General features: G+C 37.5%; 2 protein-coding genes across 3 annotated transcripts; one reads left to right on the top strand and one right to left on the bottom strand.

Annotated features, from left to right (window-relative positions):
• The first annotated feature begins 5,616 nt into the window (after positions 1–5,616).
• Positions 5,617–9,943, top strand: LOC137817300 (uncharacterized). Of its 2 annotated transcripts, none has more exons than XM_068620551.2 (9): positions 5,617–5,783; positions 6,146–6,609; positions 7,245–7,636; positions 8,002–8,251; positions 8,421–8,586; positions 8,688–8,790; positions 8,885–9,013; positions 9,229–9,447; positions 9,558–9,943. In XM_068620551.2, the coding sequence occupies exons 2-9, from the start codon at positions 6,375–6,377 to the stop codon at positions 9,837–9,839; spliced, it is 1,776 nt and encodes a 591-aa protein (XP_068476652.1). In that variant the 5' UTR covers positions 5,617–5,783; positions 6,146–6,374; the 3' UTR covers positions 9,840–9,943. The 2 variants fall into 2 exon arrangements, with proteins under 2 accessions (XP_068476652.1, XP_068476651.1); XM_068620550.2 differs by having other exon boundaries at positions 5,708–5,885.
• Positions 9,944–10,561: 618 nt separating this feature from the next.
• On the bottom strand, positions 10,562–14,556 carry LOC137817299 (uncharacterized). Its single transcript, XM_068620549.2, has 2 exons — positions 12,430–14,556; positions 10,562–11,453 (listed from the first exon to the last, which is right to left on the bottom strand). Exons 1-2 carry the CDS (start codon positions 13,960–13,962, stop codon positions 11,067–11,069), a joined length of 1,920 nt encoding a protein of 639 aa, XP_068476650.1. The 5' UTR covers positions 13,963–14,556; the 3' UTR covers positions 10,562–11,066.
• Between the last annotated feature and the right edge of the window lie 11,684 nt (positions 14,557–26,240).

Here is a 26,240-nt window from a genome sequence, read left to right on the forward strand (position 1 = left end):
AACAAAATTAATGAGTCATTTTGGATATTGGATCTCCCTGATGTGGCCCGCTGCAAGGAGTTTCTGTGTCTCTTCCTTGATCGCATGTCTCTTCTCCTCATTGAACTTTCTTCTTCTTTGGCGGATGGGCCTGACTTGGGGGTCCATTGCTAAACGATGGCACAAGAAATCGGGGTCGATTCCCGGCATATCTGAAGCAGCCCACGCAAACGCATCCAAGTGTCTACTTATCACCTTGGCGATTTGGTCTTGCGTCTCGCCATCCAAGGTTCTTCCCAACTTAAACACCTTACCGATGATCTCCTTCTCGAGCCATTCCTCTACTGGCTGAGGTTTCCTTTCGCTGGCGATCAGCGCCCTCGCGATACCAGTTTCTCTGGCGGTCTCCGAGCAGTTTCTTTCTCCCTCCCAGCTCTCTGACCTCGCCTCTACATTCCCCATTGGCACATCGCCCTCGGCGACCACTTCTAACGCCGTATCCGAAACTCGCCGGGATTTGCGCTCCGGCTCCACGCCAAGGGGAGGCATTGTGGTTACGTGGCACACATACCTCTTGTTCTTAAGGCTGTTTTCGTAACACTTCTTCGCCTCCTTCTGGTGAGAGCAAATAGTGATGATCATGCCCTCCATAGACGGCAGCTTGACCTTCATGTGCCTTGTCGAAGGCACAGCTCCTGTTCTGTTGAGCGTTGGCCTTCCCAACAGTATGTTGTACGCTGACGGGGCGTTTACAACAAGATACCTGATCTTCTCCGTTCGTGAGGCCAGACCGTCAGTGAAGGTCATCCTCAACTCGATATACCCCCTCACCTCCACTTGGTCTCCGGCAAAACCGTACAAGCAGCCCCCATATGGTCTCGGTTGATCGGGGGACAATTGTAACTTCTCAAAAGTCGGCCAAAACATCACATCTGCTGAACTTCCTTGGTCGACCAGCACCCGGTGGACAGTCCTTCCCGCTGTGACGAGCGAGATCACAATAGGATCGTTGTCGTGAGGCACCACGTCCCTAAGGTCCCCCTTGGTGAACGTGATGTCCACGTCGGGCGAGTGATCCTCAAAGATTTCCACTGACATTACCGACCTCGCGTACCTCTTGCGTTGCGACGCAGTGCACCTCCCGCCGGAGAATCCGCCAACTATGGTGTGGATCTCACCGTGAATGGGCACCTCGTGCTGCTGCCCGCCGGTTGAGATCCTGACGCTTGGTCCGCTTGCTTCTCTAGCAAGTAATCCTTCAGGAAACCACATTTGACCAGCTCGGCGAGCTGGTGTCCCAGAGCCAAACACGAGTTAATAGAGTGGCCAAAACTCTTGTGGAACTCGCACCATGCGTCTGGCTTTGGCCCCAAAACCTTCTCCGTCGTTTTCTCAGGCACTTTGAGCCTGGCAGCAATGTTTGGGATGGCGATCAAATCGGCCAAACCCATTACAAACTCGTACCTTGGGGGGCGATTAGTCTCCCTGGGTCACCCTGGCCCCTTGCTCTTATTTTTCTTAGGGTCGTAAGGATGGCGCATCCTTTGATCCCTCTTTCCCGCCGCCGCCTCCATTACCTTCTGCAGCTGTACCCTTGCTTGGGCGCGCGGTTTAGCTGGGGCCACGTTTCCCCTCTTCTCGGTGACCTCGCTTTTGGCGGCGATGTGAGCCACAGCACGTCGCCGGATTTCAGCGAACGTGGCGGGGTGACTCCTGATGAGCGACTCACTAAAAGGCCCAGGTAACACACCCTTTTTGAAGGCTTGCACGAACATCTCTTCGTCCTTTCCTGGCAAACGGACTATCTGAGCTCCGAATCTGTTCAGGAAATCCTTCAGGGACTCCCCTTGGCACTGCCTTATATCAAACAGGTCGTAAGACACCAAAGGTGGCGCCTTGTTCACTATATACTGCTCAACAAACATCTTGGAAAACTTTTGAAACGTGGTAATCTGGCCAGTAGGTATACTGACGAACCAGTCCAACGCTGTTCCGCTCAAAGTGCTCATGAACACCTTACAGTACACCGCATCTAAGCCCCCCGAGAGCATCATCTGAGTATGAAACGTCGTGAGATGGGCTTCAGGGTCCTCCACCCCAGTGAAAGACGCTTTCACCGTCACAGTGTTAGCCGGGACCACCGAGTCCATGATCTCTTGGGAAAATGGCATAGGAAAGCTGCGCGGTGGGGATGGAGGTGCAAATCTGTCCCCAGTCGCACGCTCCTCCCGCTCCTGAAGGGCTTTGCGCAGCTCTTCGTTGATCTGTTGAGCTCTTCATTCCTTGCTTGCGAGGCTACCAGCGCCTCATGCATCCTTTCCTGTTCAGAACGCGATGCAGCCACGTTCTCCTGCAGCGTCCTCATCATGTCCATCACTTGTGTCATGGACACAGCATCTTCGTCTGTTGATGGCACGACTAAACTGGAGCGTGTTGTCCTCATCCTTCCTCAGCAAACTCAGCAACTCAAAGAACTCCAAACAAACGGTGAAAACTCCAGGAATCGACTGCGATAGCGAGCAGTCGAACAGAAAACACCAAAGACACCACAAACACGAACTATGGTTGGGAATCACCTTTTATACAGCCCCACGGTGGGTGCCAGATGATCCTGCCGGTTGACTTAGTGCAAGAGCGTTGCCTCGTCACGGTCTTCCTCACCAGCTTGACACCACGTGCCCTCCAAGTCCACACCACAGATGGCCTCTCTGAGAACCTAAAAAACACACGGTGGCGCCTCTGCGGCCGGTGGCGCTCTGACGCTCAAGTCAGTGACAAGAACACCCAAAAAACTGAGAGAAAATATGCTCTGTAGGACCGTACTGAAAAGCACACAAGCCTAGCAAAATGAGCCGTAATGAAAACGTACCTCTGCAAATTCTGTTAAGGTTACCTTTATAGCTGGGTTTTTCCTCTCTCCAAGCCGTTATGCTTTTGGACGCGTGGCTCGCATCCAGCGCTGCACGTGTCGCCATCTGGGCTGGGATGGCAGGTAGCACCCAGCCCTACACGTGTCATCATCTGAGCTAGGATAACTCGAGCGTCACTTCTTTATTTCTCCCAGCCCTACACGTGTCATCACCTGGGTTGGAGTAACTGAGAGCATCAAACCCTACACGTGTCGTCATCTGGGCTGGGGCAACTTGAACGTCACTTTTGCATAGTAGCCAGTCGCGCGGCTAAGTCCTCAACTCAAGGAGTAAACACGCGACATGCTCTAGAGCACCACCCGACAAGGCGAGTATCGAGTGCAGCAAAGTGCACCATCTCTGTGATATCGCTTGTCTCTAATGGCACCCTCCTTACCGCTGCGCCATGTGTGTTCTGGCTGAGGAAACCTTGCCATCAACGAATGTCCACTCTGGGAATCCCGTCGCTGATAGGCGAGTTGTCCCCTCAACCCAAACACCCTTCACGCCCCATGTTGGCGCAACAATCGCCTCACTGGAGTTGTACACTTGAACTTACACCTCTGGGCCTTCACCAGCTTCAATCTGAGCTTGTCGAAAGATCTGGCGACGTGCTTCCTGCGGCGATGTCGAGCTACATGATCGCCAATCGCCAAATACGTTGATGACGAGCCAACCCGGCGACAACCGGGCATGTTCATCGCAGAACGCCAGTTCCATGAACCGGCGACCACGCTCACCTCTGAACCATCCATCTTTTCTTGCCTACGTGTTCCACTGAGCACGCCCCCACCTAGGCACGTGCAAGACACGTCATCACGCCCGATGACTTGGTCGGTACACAAATTAAAGCAAGATTAAACAAAATATTGACGTAAGGAAAAAACTAGCTAAAAAATTAACAAAGGCTAACCTAGAAAGCTTAAACTAGTCGTTCCTAGGTGAGGCTTCTTAGACACTTTGAGCCTTTGAAGACACACTCACCGACTAAGTCGTGATTAATCCACTAATTAACAAGAGTGAAAAGTAATTACAATTCAAGAAATGCAAAGAAATTAAATTGCACAAATTAAATTTCAGCTAGGCACTCCTTTGACTTGTGTTACTCTTCTTTGTTGTGTCCTTCAAAGTGTATGGTGTATTTTGGTATTTGTATTTGTGACTGCCCCTTGCCTTGATCATCTTATGATTTAAGCAATTAATTTCTCCAAAACAGTACCTACCAAGTAGAGCTAGACTCTCCTTAAGTCAAATTCCACTCAATCAAACACCAATTGAAATTTATCCACCACAATATAGAGGTCAAGAAAAATTGCGTTGAGTTTTCTTCGTTAAATAATTGTATATATACACTTAGTTTGTCTATATTAAACTATATTTAGAAATACTTATACTTTGTACAAGTTCGCTCTATAAAATAATGTATAATATAGTGTTTTTGAAATGTTACACAATTGATTTTAAAATTTAAAAAATAACAGATAAACTAACTTCTTTTTAGAATACCTACAATTATAAAGCAGATGAATAATGCTTAATGCGAATGTGTTGATATTGACTTTAAAAAAGAGCTGAAATTAATTATGCGGAGGAAAAAAAACGATGCACATGCGCTGTTTTCGCTCTTTTATCTTAAAGAAAACTATTGTTGTAAGAGATACTCCCCTAGAAAATGTAATAATATTTTATATGATGTTATTAAATGACATTTATAATTCTTATAAAATAATTCATTTAAACCACTGAATGCGTAAATATCTATGAATGTATTCTTACTTGATAAATAGTCTTAAATACAAATTTTGATATCTGTAGTAAAAAATATTTGATTTTCTTAAAAACATATCTTTTACTTGGTAAAATTACATAAAACGGATTAAAAAAGTGTTAACAAACTTTGCCAAATAAGACATTTTTCTTTACTAAAAAAGTGTTAACAAATTTCACCAGTTCACGCTATAATTTTTTCAGCATGTATAAATAGTAAAGTAATTTGTTTGTATTAATAAAAATAAATAAAGTAGAGAGTTCTTATCTTTCTTAACGAACCTATTTTCATATATAATTAAAAAGTCCAATTTCAATTAATACAGTTTTTTTTTCTTATGCCATTTTAAAGTCACGTGTTAACCTACCTAATGATTTAAAATTGATTTAATAAAAAGTAACTACTTTGGTTGGTGAATGCAATGGTAGCACTACAAGGTCAGCATCATCTTCAACCTAATTACTTGTTTTGTTTGTTTACTATGGTATTAACAAGGAGAACAAGCATCATAGTATTAAATAGAATGTAATGGAAAGAAAGTTCTCGGTGCCGTGTTTTTTCATCTTCATCATCACAGTTTACAAGTAATGACAGGTGCACTTATTCCTTTCTTTTGGGTAATGAAAATTGAAAATTTGTAGTTCAAATAAAAGAACCTACTAACACAAAGATTACAAATAAAAAAAATGAAGAATGAAGAGGGGACCACAAAAATGGAGAAGAATGAAGAACATATGTGACAACTACACTACAATTTGATCCCTTCTCCATTGGTAGCCACCCCCACACTTCATCAGACACCAACACTTCACTGTTTCTCTTCACGATTCTCAACCTCTTTTGTTCTTCACCTTCCCAAAAATGTCATATCCTTTTCACCTTTTCCAAATTTATTTTTATCACTTCTAAGTTGTAACTATTAATATATTATAGATACATAATTTGACACGCGCGGAGTTCAGATAAAAATCCGTGTCACTGTTTCTGAGTGGTTCTGCTAAAGCTGATGCCACATATTCTTATCTTCTCCCCCGATTGCAACTTTTGTCGCTTTCATCACATGTGTTTATCTCCGAATGCTTTTTTCCTCCACCTTGCATTCGCGTGTCTTTTCACAACAACTCATAGTAATTAGCAATCGGCATTGCCACACTTTCCAGACTCTCTTTTTTTACAATTTTTCCAATTCTGTGTTTTTCTCATAGCTTCTAATAATTGGCTTGGGTTAGGTTAGACCCTTCTCTGCTTTCAGCTTAATTTATTAGCCCGTCACTTTCTCTGTGCTATTTGTATTATTGTGATACGATGATTGTATTGTATAAGAAAATATGTGGGCTACAACTTTTTTTAAATTTTGTGACGCTATACTGGCTGATGGAGCATCTATGAAGATATACTGATTTCTTTTTGTGTTTTGTGTCTTTTCATAAGTTTCTGTATAAGAGTGGCTTTGATAAATCCTGATGGAAACTTTGCATTAATTTTGCAGTTGCAAGGTTGACAAGGGTGGTCCCACAAAAGTGTTTAAGGAGACAGGTGCAAATAATTGTGTGTAAATTTTCTCTTTCCTTGAAGTGGTTGAAGAACTCACAAGATGAAGAAGCTAGCTGTGGATCAGCGTCACGAGTTAGTGTTGTTGTAGTAGTAGTATATGAGGAAAAGTGTTACTGGGGAAGAAGCTTTTTGAATAAAGAAAGAATCGTTGTGAGGAAAGTGAAATGGAGCCACTGAATCAGAAATCTATTGAGAGAGTGGTTTCGCAGAAAGCCTTGCAAATGGGAAGCTCGTTTCCTTGCCAAATTTGTGTGGTGGGATTTCTCTGTGGAGTATGCCTCACCTCTCTGTTCTTGGCTGCTTTGACTTCCTTTGGTACCTTTCAGTTTGGTCCCATTTCATTTTCAACCATGCCAATGGCTAATTCATCAGGGAATTCAACTTTTCGTAACGATATCAGTAAGTCAATTTCCTTCTCCTCTCTTTGATTTGGAACATTTCTTGTTTACGGAAGTGGGGTTGTGGATGCAGGGCATCTACCTCTGTGATCATATAACTCTTGCTTTGTAGATAGAACACTGCCTATCCCAGAAACTTTGAAACTGGGTTGTGAAGAATTGCCGTATTTAATTGAAAACCTTAAACGCACAAAAAAAGGAGGAAGGGGGAACCAGTTTTATTTCTCCTTTATGTTTCTTATTTTGTTTTTATTCTCTTCTTGAAGAAAAAGAACCGAGTTTATTATGAGTTCCAACCTTTTTTAAAGTTTGATATTTCACGAAGCGAACTTGATGTGAACGGGTTAGGCTTGGCCATGACGCAACTTTAAAGGATACTTTAATTAGTAATTACTGGTTTTACGTTAAGCTTACTCGAATAACCATTACTTTTTACTTGGACTGCATATTTTACACAGTATATACGTTGTTTTGCTTAATCAGCATCCAAATTATGACATGCTTGTAATAGTATTAGCACAGCGAGATACGTAGAACTGATCCCAATGATGTAGTAATACCGTGATCAATTCGATTGATTGTGATGAAAATATCAAATGAAATTAACAGTGAATTGTGTTTTCTTTGTGTTCTTAGACATGATTACTCGTTCGGACTGCCATTTCCAGCTTAAGGAAACTGAGAGATTATGGGATTCTAAAAGCAGGAGAGAGCGAGATAATGAAGAGAGAGTCTCATTCCTTTATTCAGGTTGGAGTGCTGTGTTGAATGAAACCACAAGTGGTGGTAAAGAGTACTTGCAAAAACATGGAATTAGAGGATCCAGTTTGCCTAATGCCCCACATTTGGAAAACTGCAAGGTGAAAACACAGCTATATGAGTATCTTGATAAGCGTACAGGAACTGATGCTTTCCCGCCATGGACAACTTGGAAGGGATCTTTGCAGACATTTTCTGTGGCTGCATTCAGTGAGCAGATGCAAAAGCTTAGGCATGAGGCTGCATCCGAGGGGGCCTATCCACCATGGGTGTGTTCTTAACTATATCTGTAGTATTTTTGGATTCACCATAAATTATTTCACTATCAAACATGATTTACTTAGCGTAGTTGTGGGAAACCATCACTTGATATATTGTTATCTCCAAATGTACAAGTAAAGTGGCATTAGTTTCCATGACAATCATCTTTCATAACCAACTATTTTTTATATGGTTTCTTGTTTCTTAAACACTTTTTTTTTTGGCTCAAACTTATCAGTTATTAGTTTACTCACTAGGTATTGTCCAGTTCGATGTTTTTCTTTTAATGCATGGTTCCCACATTTAGGATACAACTATTAATAGAAAAATTAGAGGAATGCTGTTAGGTTTATTCATATAGAAGCTTTTGCAGATTGCAGGGTCAGATGAAGAAAACTATCCCTTGACAAGAAAAGTGCAGCGTGACCTTTGGATCCATCAGCATCCCTTAAACTGCAGTAGCCCAGATGTCAAGTTCCTCCTTACTGACTGGGAGAGATTACCTGGATTTGGTATTGGGGCTCAGATTGTTGGGATGACTGGACTTCTTGCTATTGCAATCAATGAAGGAAGAGTCCTTGTCACTAACTATTACAACAGGGCTCACCATGGGGGTTGCAAAGGTAAATTTGTTGTGAAAAACCCATGTCATTACTCATTGTGTTATCTGTTTCAGTTATAACAACCAATGTACAATGTTAACTTCTGCTCTCCACAAAAAATCTTCAAATATTACTAATATTATTATAAGGAACCTATACGAGTATGATGATAATACTGTTTTATATGCAGGATCTTCCCAGTCTAGTTGGAGTTGTTACTTCTTCCCTGAAACCTCCCTAGAATGTCGGCAGCGTGCATTTGAACTCATAAAAAGTGAAGATGCGTGGAGTAAGGGAACTATGACCACAAAGGAAAATTATACAACCAAGCATATATGGGCTGGACCAACTCCCAGGTAAACAAACCTCTCAATCAACTGCAATCAGATATTTATGATATCTTCCATGCTTAGAGCCTGAACTTATTGGAGTTTTATTCTTCCAATGTCAATACCAGGAAATGGGGGCTTCCGTGGAATTATTTGCAACCCACAACATATTTAAATGGAACCTTGTTAGCTTCTCATAGAAAAATGGATAGACGGTGGTGGAGAGCACAGGTGCCTGTCAGACCTGTAGAAAAGGAGTTATGTTGAGTCCTCATTTTAGTAATGGTTCATGATTTGATATTGTTGCCATAAATATTGTTTTCAGGCAGTACGTTACTTAATGAGGTTCCCAACAGAATACACATGCAATTTAATGAATGAGGCACGCCATGTTAGCTTTGGAAAATTAGCTGCAAAAGTTGTTCTTGAAAGACTTCCTGGGGATTGGCCAAAGGTTTGCACTTTTTTACTTAATGGATATTGAAGGATTAAAGGGTGGAAGTATATATTCATCATGTTTTTCATCTAAACAGGGAAGAATAAAATTAAGAGGATTAGAAAATTTACCAAATTTTGCCCTCAAGTCACTGTCATTGTTAGATAAAAATGGTAGTGTTATATTTTTCTTAGAATTGTATTAATGAAAAATAGTTGCATGCATGTATTCAGGAAAATAGTGCGAAGGAAAGGTCTGGTGATATTGATGAATACGTGTGGTCCAATCACAAGCCATGGGTCCCAAGGCCTCTTCTAAGTATGCATGTGAGAATGGGAGACAAAGCATGTGAAATGAAGGTAGTTGGATTTGAAGAATACATACAGCTTGCGGATCGAATTGGGAGACACTTCCCTCACCTTAATAGCATTTGGCTGTCCACTGAGATGCAGGTATTACGGTTGTTGGTAGACACAGCTTTGTAATGGCTAATTATTTGGACTCATCTTTTAGATGATAGTAGTTTGTTATACACTGACATTACAAGACTAATTTGATTCAGGAAGTGATTGAAAAGACCAGAGAATATTCTCATTGGAACTTCTACTATACAAAGGTAAGACGCCAAGTTAAGACTAACATGTCGATGGCAGACTACGAAGCCAGCCTGGGTAGGGAGACCAGCACAAACTATCCACTTGTTAATTTCTTGATGGCTGCTGACTCAGATTTTTACGTCGGGGCGTTGGGTTCTAGCTGGTCCTTTCTTATAGATGGAATGAGAAATACTGGTGGAAAGGTTATGGCTGGGTACTTGACTGTCAACAAAGACAGATTTTGGTAAGAGTTACGTTTGTAAATTAGATCATCAGTGGCTGCCATATCAATATGATTCTTTGTATGTATAGTTATTGTACATATATATATATATATATATATATATATATATATATATATGCAAAGAATAAAAACAACACCATCTCTAATTGATAATGATGTTCAGAGAATCAAAATGTTTGCACCTTGTTTTTCCATTACGCTATTTCTTGCCTAGTTCTTTCTTGGTGTGTGTTTCATGCGGAGTTCCTGGGTAACAACAAATTTATTAAATACCTTGTTCAATTTAACTCGTGAAACTATCAAAATTATGAAATCTTGCATGCTTCAGAAAATTTGTCAAAAACTAGATCTGAACTATGTGTATGAGTGTTTTTTTTTTTTTTTTTTGCTTTGTATTCGTTCCAGAAATAAATAAAATTGGTTATGGATACTTGGATTAGAAAAATGATGGAGCTTATATAAGAATTTATGTATGCTCTTTGATAAAATTATGATAAGCATATCATCGTTTACATCTCGTACAGAAAATTGATACAAGAGAAAGAAGTGATCATAGAATAATATACACGTTATATTTTTATTAAAAAAACTTTAAAAGAAATACAAACTATATAAATCTTAGTTTGTCCATTATAAACTGTCTCACTTCGGGTTAAAAAGAAAAGAAAAGAAAAAGAAAGAAGATCCTAACTATTGCCAAAGTGAAAAATGTTAAAAAAAAAACTATTAAAGTGAAAAAATAGAGAGGTTCTTGTATTCAATGATGTAGGTACAAATTTCCACAAATTTTACTAGGCCAGAGTCAGTTCAAAAGAATATCCAAAACTTCATGAACGAACAGTGATGAAAACACAAATACCACTCAAAAAAAAACAAAATCAATAATCAGCGATACAGATGTACATACAAATATAGGTAATGTATCTTGGGAAAAATCAGAATGGAGCCAACTAATTCAAGGCCATAGAGACTCTTCCTCTTCGTTTTCTCTTCAAATGACAATACAATTATTTCCAGATGATGTAAACTCTTCATAATCCAACATCGTGAAAGGGGGAAAACATAGAGACACCCTTTTCTTAAGGAGTAACAATGGATCCCCCAAAAAACTTCCAGTAAATTCTTGGCTAGATCATCCAATGTGAAAAGTAAAGTCAGCTGTGCACAATGACACATACACTTTCTTTCTGACAACGATCATCAAGGCAGCAATTAGGGAGATACCTTGCTATTAGTATTCTTCCACATCCTCACCCACTAGCTGCACTCCATCTCCTCCTTTAGCAGCTGTCTGCTTCTTATGTTTCCTATTTTTGGCTCTCTTTGCCTTCATACGGCGTTTCCTCTCATTGGCATCCACCCATTTGTAGTCCGAAGGTATATTGAAAGGGTCGAATTCATCCCTATATCTATGACTATCAGAGTCACCGGACTGTGTACCACGACTTCCTTTCATCCATGATATCCATGATGTAGACCCTTCTGATTCCTTGGATTTGGCATCCTGGAAGTATGCTGGGCTGGAGAGTGGAGTTGAAAACTCCTCCGCTGGCTGAAGCTCCTCAAATTTGGTAAAAGTGACAAGGACCCTTATAGTAGGGACTATAGGGATAGCTACCTGCATACCAGTAAGAATAACCAGGGCAATATGAAAAACTTGCATTGATACAAAGTATCCCGCAATAGAGAAACAAGAACACAATGTTATTTTATCATGGCACGATGGGAAATTGGTATGAGCAATTATATGATAAATAAATAAGCAATGCACGCGAAATATTAATATTATGCGATACATTGACATGTATGAAATATTAAGTAGCATAATTTTCATATATCAGTATGGATTTGACATGTAAAAGTGTCTCTAAAATGTTCAGAAAAGACTGCAGCGGCATTCAGTATTTTTCATTTGAGTATCGTACAACAATTGTATTTAGAAGTGGCATTCTAAGTGTCGATGTCCATTACACTTAGAAAACAAGCACGAATCCCCTCTTGGGAGTGCTAGTCAATTCATATCTGGAAGAAAAATCTGGAATGAACAATACAAAGGAAACCAGCGCTACTTCTGCATAAAAAATGAAGAACTGTATATCTTCACAAATTTATCCGCATAAGGGAAACCACATGTGTCAGTCTAAAGAATGCTAGGTGTAAGGCAGAGAGAAAAGTTTCATTCTTCTACGCGTAACAAAGATCCGAAGAAATAGACATCTAAAAATCATAAATAACTCAAATAATGATGCTACGAACTTCTAACCACATATTTGGCAATAGAATTTGTCTAATTTTATTCATCAATCTCTGTTTGAGTCATCTATTCATCAATTGGATATAAAAAAATGTATAGCACCAACTTGTGGCAGCAGGAGAAGAATCTGTAACATACGCAAAATCAAAGAAAACCCGGTCCTCAGACCCAGCAACAATAACTTTGAAGAGGAGGAGGAGGAGGAGGAGGATGAAGATGTTTACAACTCAAATAAACTATTTTTTGTTCTCCAAAAGTATCAATATTGACCACAAGAGTGCAGAGCAAAGCAACAGTGAAAAATAAACTAAGGTTGAGAATATGATGATATTTGGGTTACCTTAACAGGAAAGGTTCCATGAGGAAGTTTAGTCGTCAAAAGTTCTCTGAGTCTCCTAATAGCCTTAACCTTGTTTGCTAAGATGTCAAGCAAGGGCAGAAGCTCGTCTGTTTTCAAAGGAAAGTCTGGTGTCAACCACAAGACAGGTCTTAAGCCCTTCTTGTACTCACTCTCATTCTTAGATTCATTAACTCCTCCTTTCTTCTTTTTCCTCTTAAAGTTTTTATCCTTCACAACCTCAGGTTGTGGCTTCTGCTGATCACCCGAAAGCTTCTTCGCAGTCTTCAAATCCTCAAGCTCCTCACCGCCGCCACCCTTCATGTTTTTCTTGTTCCAACCAAACCAGCTCTTCTTCTCTTTAGCCCCACCATTGGGTTCATAATAAGAAGCTGCTGAACCATTCTCATGACCATCAAAACCCCCTCCAGGTTCCTCCTCCTGACAAATACCATCAGAGTTCCCCATCCGCAGCGCCGAATCCAACTGCATTTTTTCCTCAGCAGTCAGCACATCATCATACTCATCATTGTTCTCTCCATTCACCATACTCTCCCCATCATCCACAGCAAAAAGCTCCTCATCAGTCATAGCACCCGGAACCCTCCTCGACTTGACACTCACCATCACATGAAGCATGTCATAAACCTTAGCCTTCCAATTCCCCACCATCTCAGTCTTCTCCTGTCGACGCCAACTCAGATGGGGAACAAGCTCCGCCTGAGTAACATCAATACCGGGCCTATACATATTAGTCTGAGACATCAAAGAAACTTCATGATTAACCTCAGATTCCGTAGGCTGCGTACCAGCTCCCTCCAAAGCATTGGTAACCTCCTTCTCCTTATGAGAAAGCGCAAGCAAAGAACCCGGCGGCAGGTTCAAATTCCCATCCTGGGAAGCATAACCCTCTCCGAGGAACAAAAAGGTCTGGTCGGAACGTTGGATGCGGAAGCCGTCGAAGCCAGCGAGGGTCATATCAGCGCGGAGGTTGGAACCACGCTTCCAAATACGGTAGGTGTCAGAAGGGGCAATGCGACCAATGAACGGAATGACGGAGCTCTCGAAATGGAAAGATATCTCCATGTAGAAGTCGCGGATTCGAGCGGCGGAAGCTACAATGCGGGGAAGTCTGCGGCACCATTTGGCCCACGCAAGAGGCTGGTAGTGGCGCGCTATGATCACCGCAATAGCTTCCTCTCTAGTGCACACGGCTTCTTGAAGCGCACTCCAACCCTGCTCGTTCTGAAGACTCCAATCCGCACCGGCACACATGAGAATCTCGGCGGAGACAGCGTCCCTGAGACGCACCGCGAGGTGGAGAGGGGTTTCTCTTCCCGGAACGTCGCGGCGGTCGATAGCCGCCGACACCTGGTCGGCTTTGAGCTCCGCCGCAAGCGATTCGGCTTCTGTTTTGACCTCACCGGCTTTGGCGAGTCGAGGAATGGTGGAAACGAGGTGGCGCAGTGCGGCGTGGTCACGCCTGGCTACTGCCACGTGTGCAGGACTGTGCGCGTATTTCGATATATCTTCCATCTGATTTCTCTCTCTGTCTCTATGCTGCTGCTGCTGCTTCTATCATGACCAGAAAAAGAAAAAATGAAATCGATTCAAGACAGGGATCGGTTTAGGCTTCAAGGAAGAGTGGCGGAGGAAGATTTGATTTGATTGGCGGATCGAGGAGAGTGAATTACAGGAAGAAAAGGAAGAGGTGAAGAAAGAAGGAGAAAATGAAAGAAGAGTTAGGGTTGAATTGAGGTAGAGAGAGAGTGAGTGAGTGAGTGAGAGTGATTGGATCTAGGAGTGAGAGGAGATGTTATTGCTGACACGCACAACTCAAAAGCACATGAAGGCAGCGAACACCGTCTCACACTGAGAGAGAGAGAGAGAGAGAGAAATGAGAGATGGCATCGTTGCTCCCTCCCCTCTACTTATTATTATTACTGTCTCTGCCCTCTCCCTCTCCCTCTCCCTCTCCTATCTATTCTATAATTCTACTCTCTTACTCTTTGCTTTTAGATTTCCTCTCTTTCTTCATTACACTTAATAATAAATGCTTATGCTGTCTTGCACTTCCCCTTCCCCTTCCACCAATTGGATACTCATATTTCAAGCATTACATTTAGTTTCTTCCTATTTACCCTCACCACTCCTTCTCTTCCATCACTATTCTCGTTTACACTATTGCAATCAACCATGTGTCATTATGGTGGTTCATTTTTATCTTTAACCTTACAACCATCATATTTTCGCTAGTTTCAAACAACACTTCTCTTAGAGTGATTTCGCATGTATAAGTATTTTTAGGGTTTAAGGTTTAGAAATATGAGGTAAAATAATGTGTTTAAACCTGTAGTAAATATATATGTATATATATTTATTAAATATGATAATAATGATTTGATTATTTAGAAAAATTTAAATAATTATTTATTATTATGGTTAGAGAAATTTGTAAATAAAATCAGTAGGGTTTATAGATTAATTAAAAAAAATAGCAACAATTTGAACAATAACATTATTTACATAATAGTGAAGAAATAATTTGAATAAAATAACATTATTATAATTAAAAAATTGTTCATTATTTTGTGGTTTAAAAAAATTGTAAAACAAGTAGGATTTAGATTAATTAAAAAATAAAAATATAGCAATATTTTAATAATAACATTATTTACACAATAGGGAAGAAATCATTTGTGAGACAAGTGTTACTTTCTTTGTCTTGATCTTTCTCTTTTAGTTTTTGTTGGATAAAAATGTTTACAAGAAGATGACACAATAGTTTTTGTTGGATAAAAATGTTTACAAGAAGATGACACAAGTGGACTTTTATCATCATTGTTTTTTATTTTGATTAAAAAAAAAATTCTATTTATATATCGATTATACATACAAATCTAAATCACGTTACATATAAATATTTACCTACTTTCTTTATATATGAATTTATTTTCTTTATGTACATCAAAGTAATTATATAAGAATTTAATTCTTATGTAATTTTAACGTAATAAAAAAATAATTATATACAAATTATATTCGTATATAAAACATAATTAAAAAAAAAATAAGTTTTTTTTTTTTTAGATATTCAATAAGTTTCATATCTTTCAAAATCTAGTGTGCATCATTCACCTCTAAACCTCTGCACCGCGTCCTCCCTCGGTTTCCTCAACCAACACTCCACCTTCGTCACCGTCCTCTCTTTCTATGCTCCCCCAACCTCCTCCCCTTCCCCTGCACCCTCATTTCCATCGACGCCTCTGGCTCTCTCTCCATATTCGATGTCAACAACTTCGTCCACCTCACCGCGCTCTCCGTCCACCGCAACTCCAACGCTTTTCCCATTGCAACTCCGCCATCAACGACCTCGCCCTGCACCCTCCAGCGAGTGCACCCTAACGCATATTCTAGTTTTGTGGATTGATAAGTTCCGCTTCAACTTTTTCCTCTTTTCAACTGCTTTATCTTCAAGTTTTCCATTTTCTGCTACCAACCACTCCTTTCTCTAAGATTCTTCTTCGCCACACTTGCTTCTTTTGTTATTTCAAAAACCTGGTTTGTTACTTTTTTATATTTTTTTTAATATGACTCTTTCTCTCTCTATTTCATCTCGATTCATTTTCTTGAGAATTCTGATGTTTTCTCTATTTTATGTTAAAACTTTTGGATTTATTTTATAAAAAAACTTTACTGTAAGAAGGGTCGAATGGAACTACCGGAGAATGGGAATGGAGAAGGATCAACAATCCTCCACGAAACAGAAGTTTCTGGAAAATGATAACCAGGATGATAGCAACGGCTAAGCATTAAACCTCTTCAATTTTGAAGTTGGGTCGGTAGCTTCCCTTTGCCTTGAGCTGTTGCTTTTGCTGTGGTGGTAACCAACTAACTAACTCTTTAACCCTTGTGTGTTTTGGTTTTGTTTCTCAGTCTTTGTTTGTTTGGGTTTTTAATTGCTGTAAGGGGATAATAGGTGTTTCTTTCAACTGGGTTTTCTGAATTGCTTCTGGAAAGTGTTATTTTGTGTGGATTTTATCTGGGATGGTTGTTTTCTTCCTACCGGTGAATTGGTGAATTTTGATTAGGATAAAATGAAGATGAATTTTTTTTAGGTGATTTCGGTAATTCCTTGGAGTTTTTCTAAAAAGTGAAATGAAATGACTTATAAAAAGTTAAGTTGTACTATCCGAACACATCTTATCTATTTCTATACTTATTTTAAAATTTATTCATTTGTGTAAAATTGTATAAAATTTCCAAACTAAAATCCACTGAAACTTGGTTAAATTAATGAGTTAAAAGTTGAATTTGAATATAGTCCCAAACTTCAAAAAAAAACTGTCATTTCAGAGTAAACAACTTAAACTTAGTTTCGCTAAAATATCACTCTCTTACTCATAAATTCCACACAATTGATTTAATAAATGAATTCTTTAATTTATTTATGTAAAAAAATTAGAGAAATATAAAATATCATACAATAATCTCTGTTATTCAAAAGATAGTAGTCTTCCCACTGTTGAAAAATATCCTAATGCAAGAAAATATATATTTACCATTAAATTAGGTTCTCCTTTTTTATATTATATTCAACACCCTCACAACTATCATTATATACTTAAAATAAGCTTCGGTAAACTTTTATATAAGTCTTATAAAAGGAATATAAATATTTTTATGATATAAAATTAACTTACTCCTAAACTAAAAATTAATATAAAAAGTACAAATTAGTTTACACAAAATTAATTTTATTGGAAAAAGAATTCATGCGGAGAATTTTGTTCGAAAGTTTAATAGAAAAAGAAATCAGGATTTTCGTAGTTGATAGAAGAATACTTGTCTTAAATATTGTGGAAAAATCAGATTTAAAATTTTTCATATTTTTCGTGAAGAAAATGTGTGTGTTGATAAGTTGACTAATTCATGATTAATTATAGAAAACAATTGTATTAGTATAATAGACTTTCATCTATTCTATTCTTAGATTTTTTTTTATGAATAAGTATAATTTACTTACGTATCGTTTTTGTTAATATATAAGTTTTAGTTTAGTCTCTCATATTTTTGTTGTATTTTTTTTAATAATATATTTTTTATGTGATGATAGATGATTGTTGTTACTTGAAGTGTCAGCCTAGCTAAGATGTGAAGTTAATAATAATTCCTAACATAAAAGTTTTTATAAAATAAAAAGTATCACTACAAAAAAAAGTGTATATTATGGCGGTTTTTTTTGTATAAAGTGACGTTTATAACCGTCACAATATACGCTTGTGTCGGTTTCCCACCCCGCCATAGAACTGGCCGCCACAAAGTTTAATGTGACGGTTTTATGTTACCCGCCACTTTAAACATAGTGTAAGTAGTGGCGGTTTTTATATGTAACAAGTGTCAGTTATAACTGTCACAATTTACATTCATTGAAGAAGGTTTTGGCGCCATAATATACATAAGTAGTGTCAGTTATAACTGTCGCAATTTACATTCATTGAAAAAGATTCCGACGCCATTATATACGTAAGTAGTGGCATTTTTAACTGATGTAATTTTAATTCTGAATAAATAAAATATAACCACCACCTTTTTTATAATTTTTTTATACAATTATAAAATTTAACTGCCACCTTTTCATAATAAAATAAAATAATGTATAAAGTTATAATTATCTATTCATTTCATTGAAAATTAAAACACAAATAATAATATTCAAAAGTTTATATGTAATTGAAAATTAAAACACATAAAAAGCATCTCTAATCAAATTTAAAATTACAACACATAATTGTTCAAAAGTTCATACATCCCTAATCAATTTGCTTCGAGCACTTGATCCTATTACTTGATTCTATTATTTTATTAGGTGATGAAGAACCAGTCACTGTTCCTTTAACTGGATCTTACCATTGCTTGAAAAGATCCTGAATGAGTTCCTATCTATGAACTTGGGCTCAGACTAAACCAGCCTACTTTGTAATTTCAGGATAATCTTGAGAAGCCACAACCTGCAGTTTTAACACACCATTATTATTTAAATAGCTAAAGAAAATGTCAGTATTTCTCCCAGACACTTTTACATTAATTTTCAATGCAACATTTGCAAGGTATTGCTTGCTCATTTTAAACACATGCTTAATCCAACAACATTGTGAAACTAGTCCAAGATTTGTCTCACATATACATTTGAGGTCACCTACACAAAAAATAATACAAAATTAAGATATTTTCACATACGTGTGCATGAAAAAAAAAACAGTTACAACTATCACAGTCAATGCACCAACCATAAAGAGATCCATTATTGTCAGGCAAAATAAGAATGAGCAAATCAGGCTCCTTTCCCTGAAACTTATTCTTTGCATCATGATAACGGGTTTTCAGATCTTTCTCCACTTGATCAGGGCGAGCACTAACCAGTGGGACAATTGGCTCGGGATTAAATGTCTGAGCACATGAAACAAATGAGTCAAGCAATCAAGCAAGCTGCATGCAAAACAAATTGATTAAAGAGGATGTATACAAACCATGCCAGATATATAGCACATCTGAGCAAGTTCATAGCAAAAGCCACGGGAAACACTATCTTGAACACTCTTTGAAAAATTTATGCAGAACCAGTTATTAACAGTACCCCCATTCTCCATTTTCTGAAAGAAATAAAAAATTATTATTCATAAAAAAAAAGTTAAGAAATAATCTAATTGCAAAAAACAAGCCAGACATCCTAATAAAGTCATTCAAAAGACAAACACCTTGTAACCATGCATGTATTAGAATTTCACTCAAACTTAAAAACTAATTAACCTAATACGGCTCACATCTTTAAACCATTAAAGATAAAAAAAACACACATTTTATATTATTATCATATAATATACACAAGTACCTTGTTCATCATGTTCCATTGCCCAACTTGAGGAAGACAATCCTTCTCTCTACCCGTGTCATGATACTTGAGCTGAAAGAAACATAAAATCAATGGTATTATGAATAATTTATATTCATCTCTTTCTCAAAGGAGTATACATGATAAAATAAGAGAGGATAAGGTGCAGAGGGGAATAATTTACTCTAAACTAAAACTATACTAAAATTAAAGTTGCTTCTAGATATTGTTGATGAAGAACTAACCAGTTTCCAACTACAATGCTCTCTACAGACTTACTAAGAAAGATGGATAATGAGATTTTGTCATGTTTCTCGAGGGCCATCAAATGATTGTGTCTTTCTCAAATTCCAATGGAGGCCTTCATGAATGTTGCGCAAGAAGTCATTAGTGGAATCATCCAAACAAATTATTTCTAGTATAAATCACCGGTAATGTAATTGCTGGAAATATGAAGTTTAATAATAATAATAATAATAATAATAATAATAATATAAATACAGTGTATTATTTCTAGTCTTTAATATTTATGGTAGTTTAGACTATTTTTTTACATCCTTTTCAGTAAAGTTTAATTTTAATTTTTAAATTAAAATAGAAAAACATTTTAAGGAACTAAAACAAAAAACTAAAAAGAAAATTTTATAAAGATCAAAAACAATTTTTTAATAAAACCTAAAACCAAAATTCTGCTAATCATATGATAAAAAATATATTTAATTAACGTACAGGTATTTCAACGCTTCTATTCGGCATCCAACTAATCTCTCTTAGTGGATTACCCATTTGGAGCAGATGAAGTTTATGCTGAAGCTAAAATCGAAGTCCAAACTTTGATTAAGGAATCCAATTGTGTTAACAGTGAAAGCTTGATCTGTTTGAAAATTGTTTACTGTTTTATATTTTCAGAGAAGGGAATTTGAAACGGGTGAAGTGCATTATAGAGAATCTGAAGGTAAAAGATACAATACCTCAAGCCATCTAGGAAAGCCAAAGCCACCTCTTGGACTATATTCAGGTGCATGTCCATCATTCTTGACTATTGAGATGCCTTGACAATTAATTTTATATATAGCCTTATCTTCTGTACTTCTGTTAGTAATAAGCAAGAACGAAGTGTCCATGTTCTGGAGGTTTTGGGCTGAGAGTGGCTTCTGGAACATAACATAAATCTTCAAGAACAGATCTTATTTTCTCATTTGATTTCATAATCACCCCAAACTCCTTTCTCCTTATTGATCTATCAATATGAGAAATTTTTACATTGAATTTACACTGGACAGATTTGTGATCACTATCAGTCACATCCATGCAAGCATCATACCTGTCAAAGGGTTTCAATGATGACAAACTGTACCAACAAGAAAAACAGAAAATAGAAAAGCAATAGTGGTGATCAAGTAACATGCTGCAAAATTGATGACAGAACAGGGCAATCTAAATTGCACTCATAATGAACTTACAGCAATGATAGCCAGTTTGCTATGTGATAGTGACTTCAAGATTCAACTAGTCTTACAGACATTCAACTAAATGTCAAAATTCAAGATGGCATGTAATATTCTAAATAGACAAACAGGAAAACATGATTACTTTACTCACCTGATCAATGAAACCCTTAATAACATGTTTGAAACTCTCAATAGAAGTTTTCTCAAAGACCTTCTTTAGGTTTTTAAGTGGAGTTGTCGCTAGCTCAGGAAATGATATATGATAGCTCCATTGTGCAAAGTGCTCTGAAAGGGGTTCACAGGCGGATAAGATACACTCTTCTTGGAAGCCACGTGATTTTAACCAATGCTTTGGAAGCTGCAGTAATTTTAAACTGTCAACTATAATGATCAAGTAAATGGTCCATATATGTCTACGAAAGAGGCCGAATGATATTAGATATGTATAATTGTTTAAACCAAAGAAATTATTGTGTTGGGGGCGAGGGTGGTGTCAAATTCATCTAACCTTTACGGTACACATTGGTTGCAAGACTTTGCTAGGTTCCCACTGTCCTTGGCAATTTTGTATTCTAAAACATCCAGCACCAATGATGTAACAGGGATGAAAACCCCACTAGAACTAGAAAGATTATTAAGCCATCGGATAATTAGGCCCAGGAAACAGGAGAGCAACTCCATTTATAATCTGTACAATCATATACAACAATGGCAAATATCATAGTCATGCACGCTAGCTAATATTAAAGTAACCCACATATCAATGCAATTTAAGAATACCTTAAGAAGATTGCGCAGTATTCTGCCGATTAATTGCTTCCAAATGTGCAACCATGTTACAATTCACAAAGCACATTATCCTGTCATACATTCTGATTCTCAAACCCATTCCTCCCTAATTGATCAACATTTATCATGTAACAAGTATTTGACAAATTAAAACAATAGATTTCACAAATTAGGAATAATCCGGTAGTAGATTTTGAACCTGAACAAAAGATGGTGGAGGAGGTGACTATGGCAGACAGTGGCGGACGATGGCAGACAGTGGCAGACGATGGCGGACAATCGCGAACCGTGTAACGTGTGAACATGAGAGTAAAGAGAGCTAGGGTTCATAGACAGCGATGCGAGAGTGAACGCGAGTGAAGAGAGCTTGCGTTTCGTGAGTGTGTACTGAAGAGAGCTAGGGTTTTGCAGAGAGAAAGAGAGAGGGGAAAAATGGTAGGATTTCGTGAGAGAGAGGGAATGAAAAGTGTGAAGAATGGTGTATGGAGGGAAGGAAAACGCGGGATTTTCAAAAGTGTGAAAAGTGGTAGGATTTAGTTTTCAAGAGTCAAAACAAGTTTTAAAAAAAATGGGAATAATGAGAAATGGTGTATGGAGGGAAGAAAAACGCGACATTTTATTTAGGATAATTGTGACAGTTATTAAAACGTCGTATTATACGGAAAATTGTGGTGATTATTAATAACCGTCATATTAAAACTGTCACTTTATAAAAAAAAAAAAAATTTGTAATGTATACTTTTAGCATGTAAATTTTACAAATTCTAAAAAACTATTCAAACTAAATTATTACATTTTCCTTTATTAGCATTTTAATCTATGTCATTAAACATTTTAATGTATGTAAAATCTTTTTTTTTTAATTTTAAATAATTAATTTAATCTATATTCTTTTATTTTTTTTTTCTTTATTAATATTTTAATCCACGCTGTTAAATATCATTATTAAGTGAATCACGTCAGCTAACACATAATCAATTTGTCTATGATATTCCCTTGTAATTTTTTATTAAATTATTTTTAGTGTCTCATCTTTTGAAAACAAAAATTAGTGTCTTAGTATATTTTTTATTTTCAATATATTTTTGTCACTGTTAGTTCTTCAACTGTTCATAGTATTTTAGTTTTTCCCATTAAATATCTTCTTTAATCAATAAGGTAGTAACCTAATGACTTTGAGTATTGGCCTTAAAGTCATATGATAAAATATTGTTTTTTATCAGCAATATATATGATAAAATATTGGTAGTTCAAGTTAAATTTTAATCAATTTAAATTTTGTTAAACAATGTAACTTGTCAAATAAAACTTTAAAATTTGAAGAAAAAATTATAAATGTGGTGTGAAAAATTACTATCCAATAACATTCTTCGAGTTGTGGTCGAAAATGTCTCATGCTCTTTCTATGTGTTGATATCCTTTATTCTAAAGTTTTTCAGTTCTCAGAAAGAATGTTGAAGGAGTATTTGTAAAATGTTCTTCGACAATCAAGTTAGTATTTGGTATTGGGTAACTGTGTGTAATAAATGATAGTAAATGTGTACCTTGACATGATTTTGTTCAACCTATTTATCAGTTTGAGTTGGACTTTTATGTTTTATGGATTTGTATTTGGACGATTTTTGTGGTTAACGTTTTGGCACCATGTGTGAGTTTGCCCCTAATCTTCCTTTAATCTTTCTTTCAAGGTGTAGTCAATGTATTTTTTTAATGGTTGAGGAGTAGCCCTTAATAAGACAAATATAAATTGATAACTATAAGAAAATGATATGTAAGAAAATGGTAAGAAAAAAAGATATTTCTTATTCTCTTGTGTGTATTTACATCACTCAATGTATAGCAAATATATAGAAGTGTATGGAGACTTTCTCTCTCCAAATTACAATCTAATTAGGTAGGGATCCACTAATCATGGATTCTATAATTATTAAATTAATTACATATAATTGTGTACAATATCGCATAATATCGCACAATATCATACAATAATTGTGTATAATTTGATAATTATTATTTCCTTAATACTCCCCCTCAAGTTGGTAGGTGAAGATCATGAACCCGCAACTTGTGTCGCATCGTCAAAAACTGTTCCTTGCCGAGTGCCTTCGTAAAAATATCTGCGAGTTGATACTGTGTCGATACATATGAAGGACTGATTATCCTAGTTTGTAATTTTTCTCGCACAATATGACAGTCTATCTCAATGTGTTTTGTGCATTCATGAAATACTGGATTTGTTGCTATATGTAATGCTGCTTGATTGTCACAGAAAAGTTGAGTTGATAAGTTACATAGCACCTTTAAATCCTGCAACAGATATCGCAACCAAACTATCTCTAAACAAGTATTGGTCATCGTGCGATATTCTTCTTCCGTGGAGGATCTTGATACATTTGTTTGTTTTTTTTATTTCCATGAGATAATAGAGGAACCAAGAAAAATACAATACCCAAATACTGATCTCCGAGTTGTCTGACAACCTCCCCAGTCTGAGTCGCAATAAGCTATCAATGTCAAATTGTTCTTAGATGGAAATAACAATCTTTGTCCCAGTGATCCTTTGATGTACTTTAAGACTCGAATTGCAGCATCCCAATGAGGTTTACGTGGAGCTTGTATATATTGACTTAGGGTCCGAACCGAAAATACTATGTCAGGCCGAGTAACCGGGAGAGGTATATCAGTCGTCCCACAAGTCGCCTGTATTTGATTGGATCCTTTAACAACTCTCCACCGTCTGGTGTGAGTTTTAAGTTTTGTTCCATTGGAAATTTGTCTGAACGAGCATCTGTGAGTCTCATATCCTGCAAAATATCAAGTGCATATTTTCTTTGTGACATGTAAATACCAGCTTTGGAACGGAAAAATTCAATCCCTAGAAAATATTTTAAGTCTCCAAGATCTTTAATGCGAAATTGTTGTAAGAGACAGTCTTTAACACGCTAAATTTCTGTCAAATCATTTCCTGTCAAGAGAATATCATCCACATAAATCAAAAGGGCAGTAAATGATGAGTTATTCTGTCTTGTGAATAGAGAGTAGTCTGTCTTGGACTGTTGAAATCCTGCAGATTTAATCACATGAGAAAATGTTGAAAACCATGTCCGGGATGCCTGTTTGAGACCATAAAGGGATTTGTTGAGTCGACATACAATGTTCTCCCCCTGTCGATGATGCCCGGGTGGCAAGTTCATGTAAATAATTTCATGCAATGTGTCATGTAAGAAGGCATTTTGCACATCTAGCTGGTGAGTAAACCAATTTCTAGTTGTTGCAATGGTGAGGAGACACCTCAAAGTTGTTAATTTTTTTGTTGGTGTCAACACCTTCAATCTGAGTGTACCCCTTTGCGACAAGGCGTGCCTTATATCTGTCGATGCTACCATCTGAGTTGTACTTTATTTTATAGAACCATTTGCATCCGATGGGTTTCTGCCTAGCGGGTAACGATGTCAAGGTCCACGTTTGATTTAGCTGCAAGGCGGAAAACTCTTCGTCCATTGCTTTTTGTCAATTTTTATCAAGGATAGCTTTAGCATAAGTGTGAGGTTCTTTAGTTGCTATAATATTAGCAAGATATGCACTATGTGTAGAAGAAAATCGTGAATTAGAAAGAAAATGATGCATAGGATACCTGGTTCCATTCAACCGGTCTTGGACAGTGGTCGAATGATTGGCTTGGGATTTCGTTACGTAGTCTTAAAGCCAGGAAGGTGGGGTTGATGTGCGACTTGATCGTCGAACAGGAAGGTTGGCTGGAGAAGGTTCGGTAATGGGTGCAGGACTTCCTGGAGTGGGAGAAGAAGGTTGATCTGTTGGAGGTTCAGTAGGAGAAGATGGTGGATCAAGGGAATGTTGGACAGTTGTGGGTAAGTCAATGTCAATGGCGGGTAAAATATCTGGTAATGGATGTGAGGATTGTGTTTGAGAGTGTTGACAGAATGGGAAAACACTTTCATGGAAGGTGACATCCTGACTTGTAAAAAAAGTACCTGCATCTATATCAAATAATTTGTATGCTTTTTTACTGTGAGGATAACCAATGAAGATGCATTTTCGGGTGCGCAGATCAAATTTTTGCTTAGGTGAAACAATAGTTGCGTAACAGAGGCAACCAAAAGTTTTTAGGTGAGAAGGTGAAGGTGGTTGATTATATAGTAGCTGAAAAGGTGATTTATTTTTTAGTAAAGATGATGGCAAACAATTAATGATATATGTGGCAGTTAAAACGCATTCTCCCCAAAATTCTAATGGTAAATTGGACTGAAATAGGAGGGCTCGTGTTGTGTTTAAAACGTGTCTATGTTTGCGTTCTACTACTCCATTTTGTTGAGGAGTGTAGACGCAAGTGCGTTGACATTCAATACCCTTTTTGAGAAAAAAATCATACATTGAAATAAATTTCAATCCGTTGTCAACGCGGATGGTTTTAATAGATGCCTGAAATTGATTTTGTGCAAATGTAATGAATGACTCTAAGAGATGTTGGGTTTCAGATTTGTGATTCATAAGAAATAGCCAAGTACATCTAGTATATTCATTGATTATAGTGAGAGAAAAAAAACGTTTTCCAAAATGAGTTGGGGTTTTATGAGGACCCCAAATATCACAATGCAATAAATTAAATGGAGAATGAGATTTTATTGTGCTTAAAGGAAAGGGTAGCCTTGTCTGTTTGGCTT

Source organism: Phaseolus vulgaris, chromosome 7 (assembly GCF_051622355.1).
Source record: "Phaseolus vulgaris cultivar YP4 chromosome 7, ASM5162235v1, whole genome shotgun sequence".
NCBI lineage: Eukaryota > Viridiplantae > Streptophyta > Magnoliopsida > Fabales > Fabaceae > Phaseolus > Phaseolus vulgaris.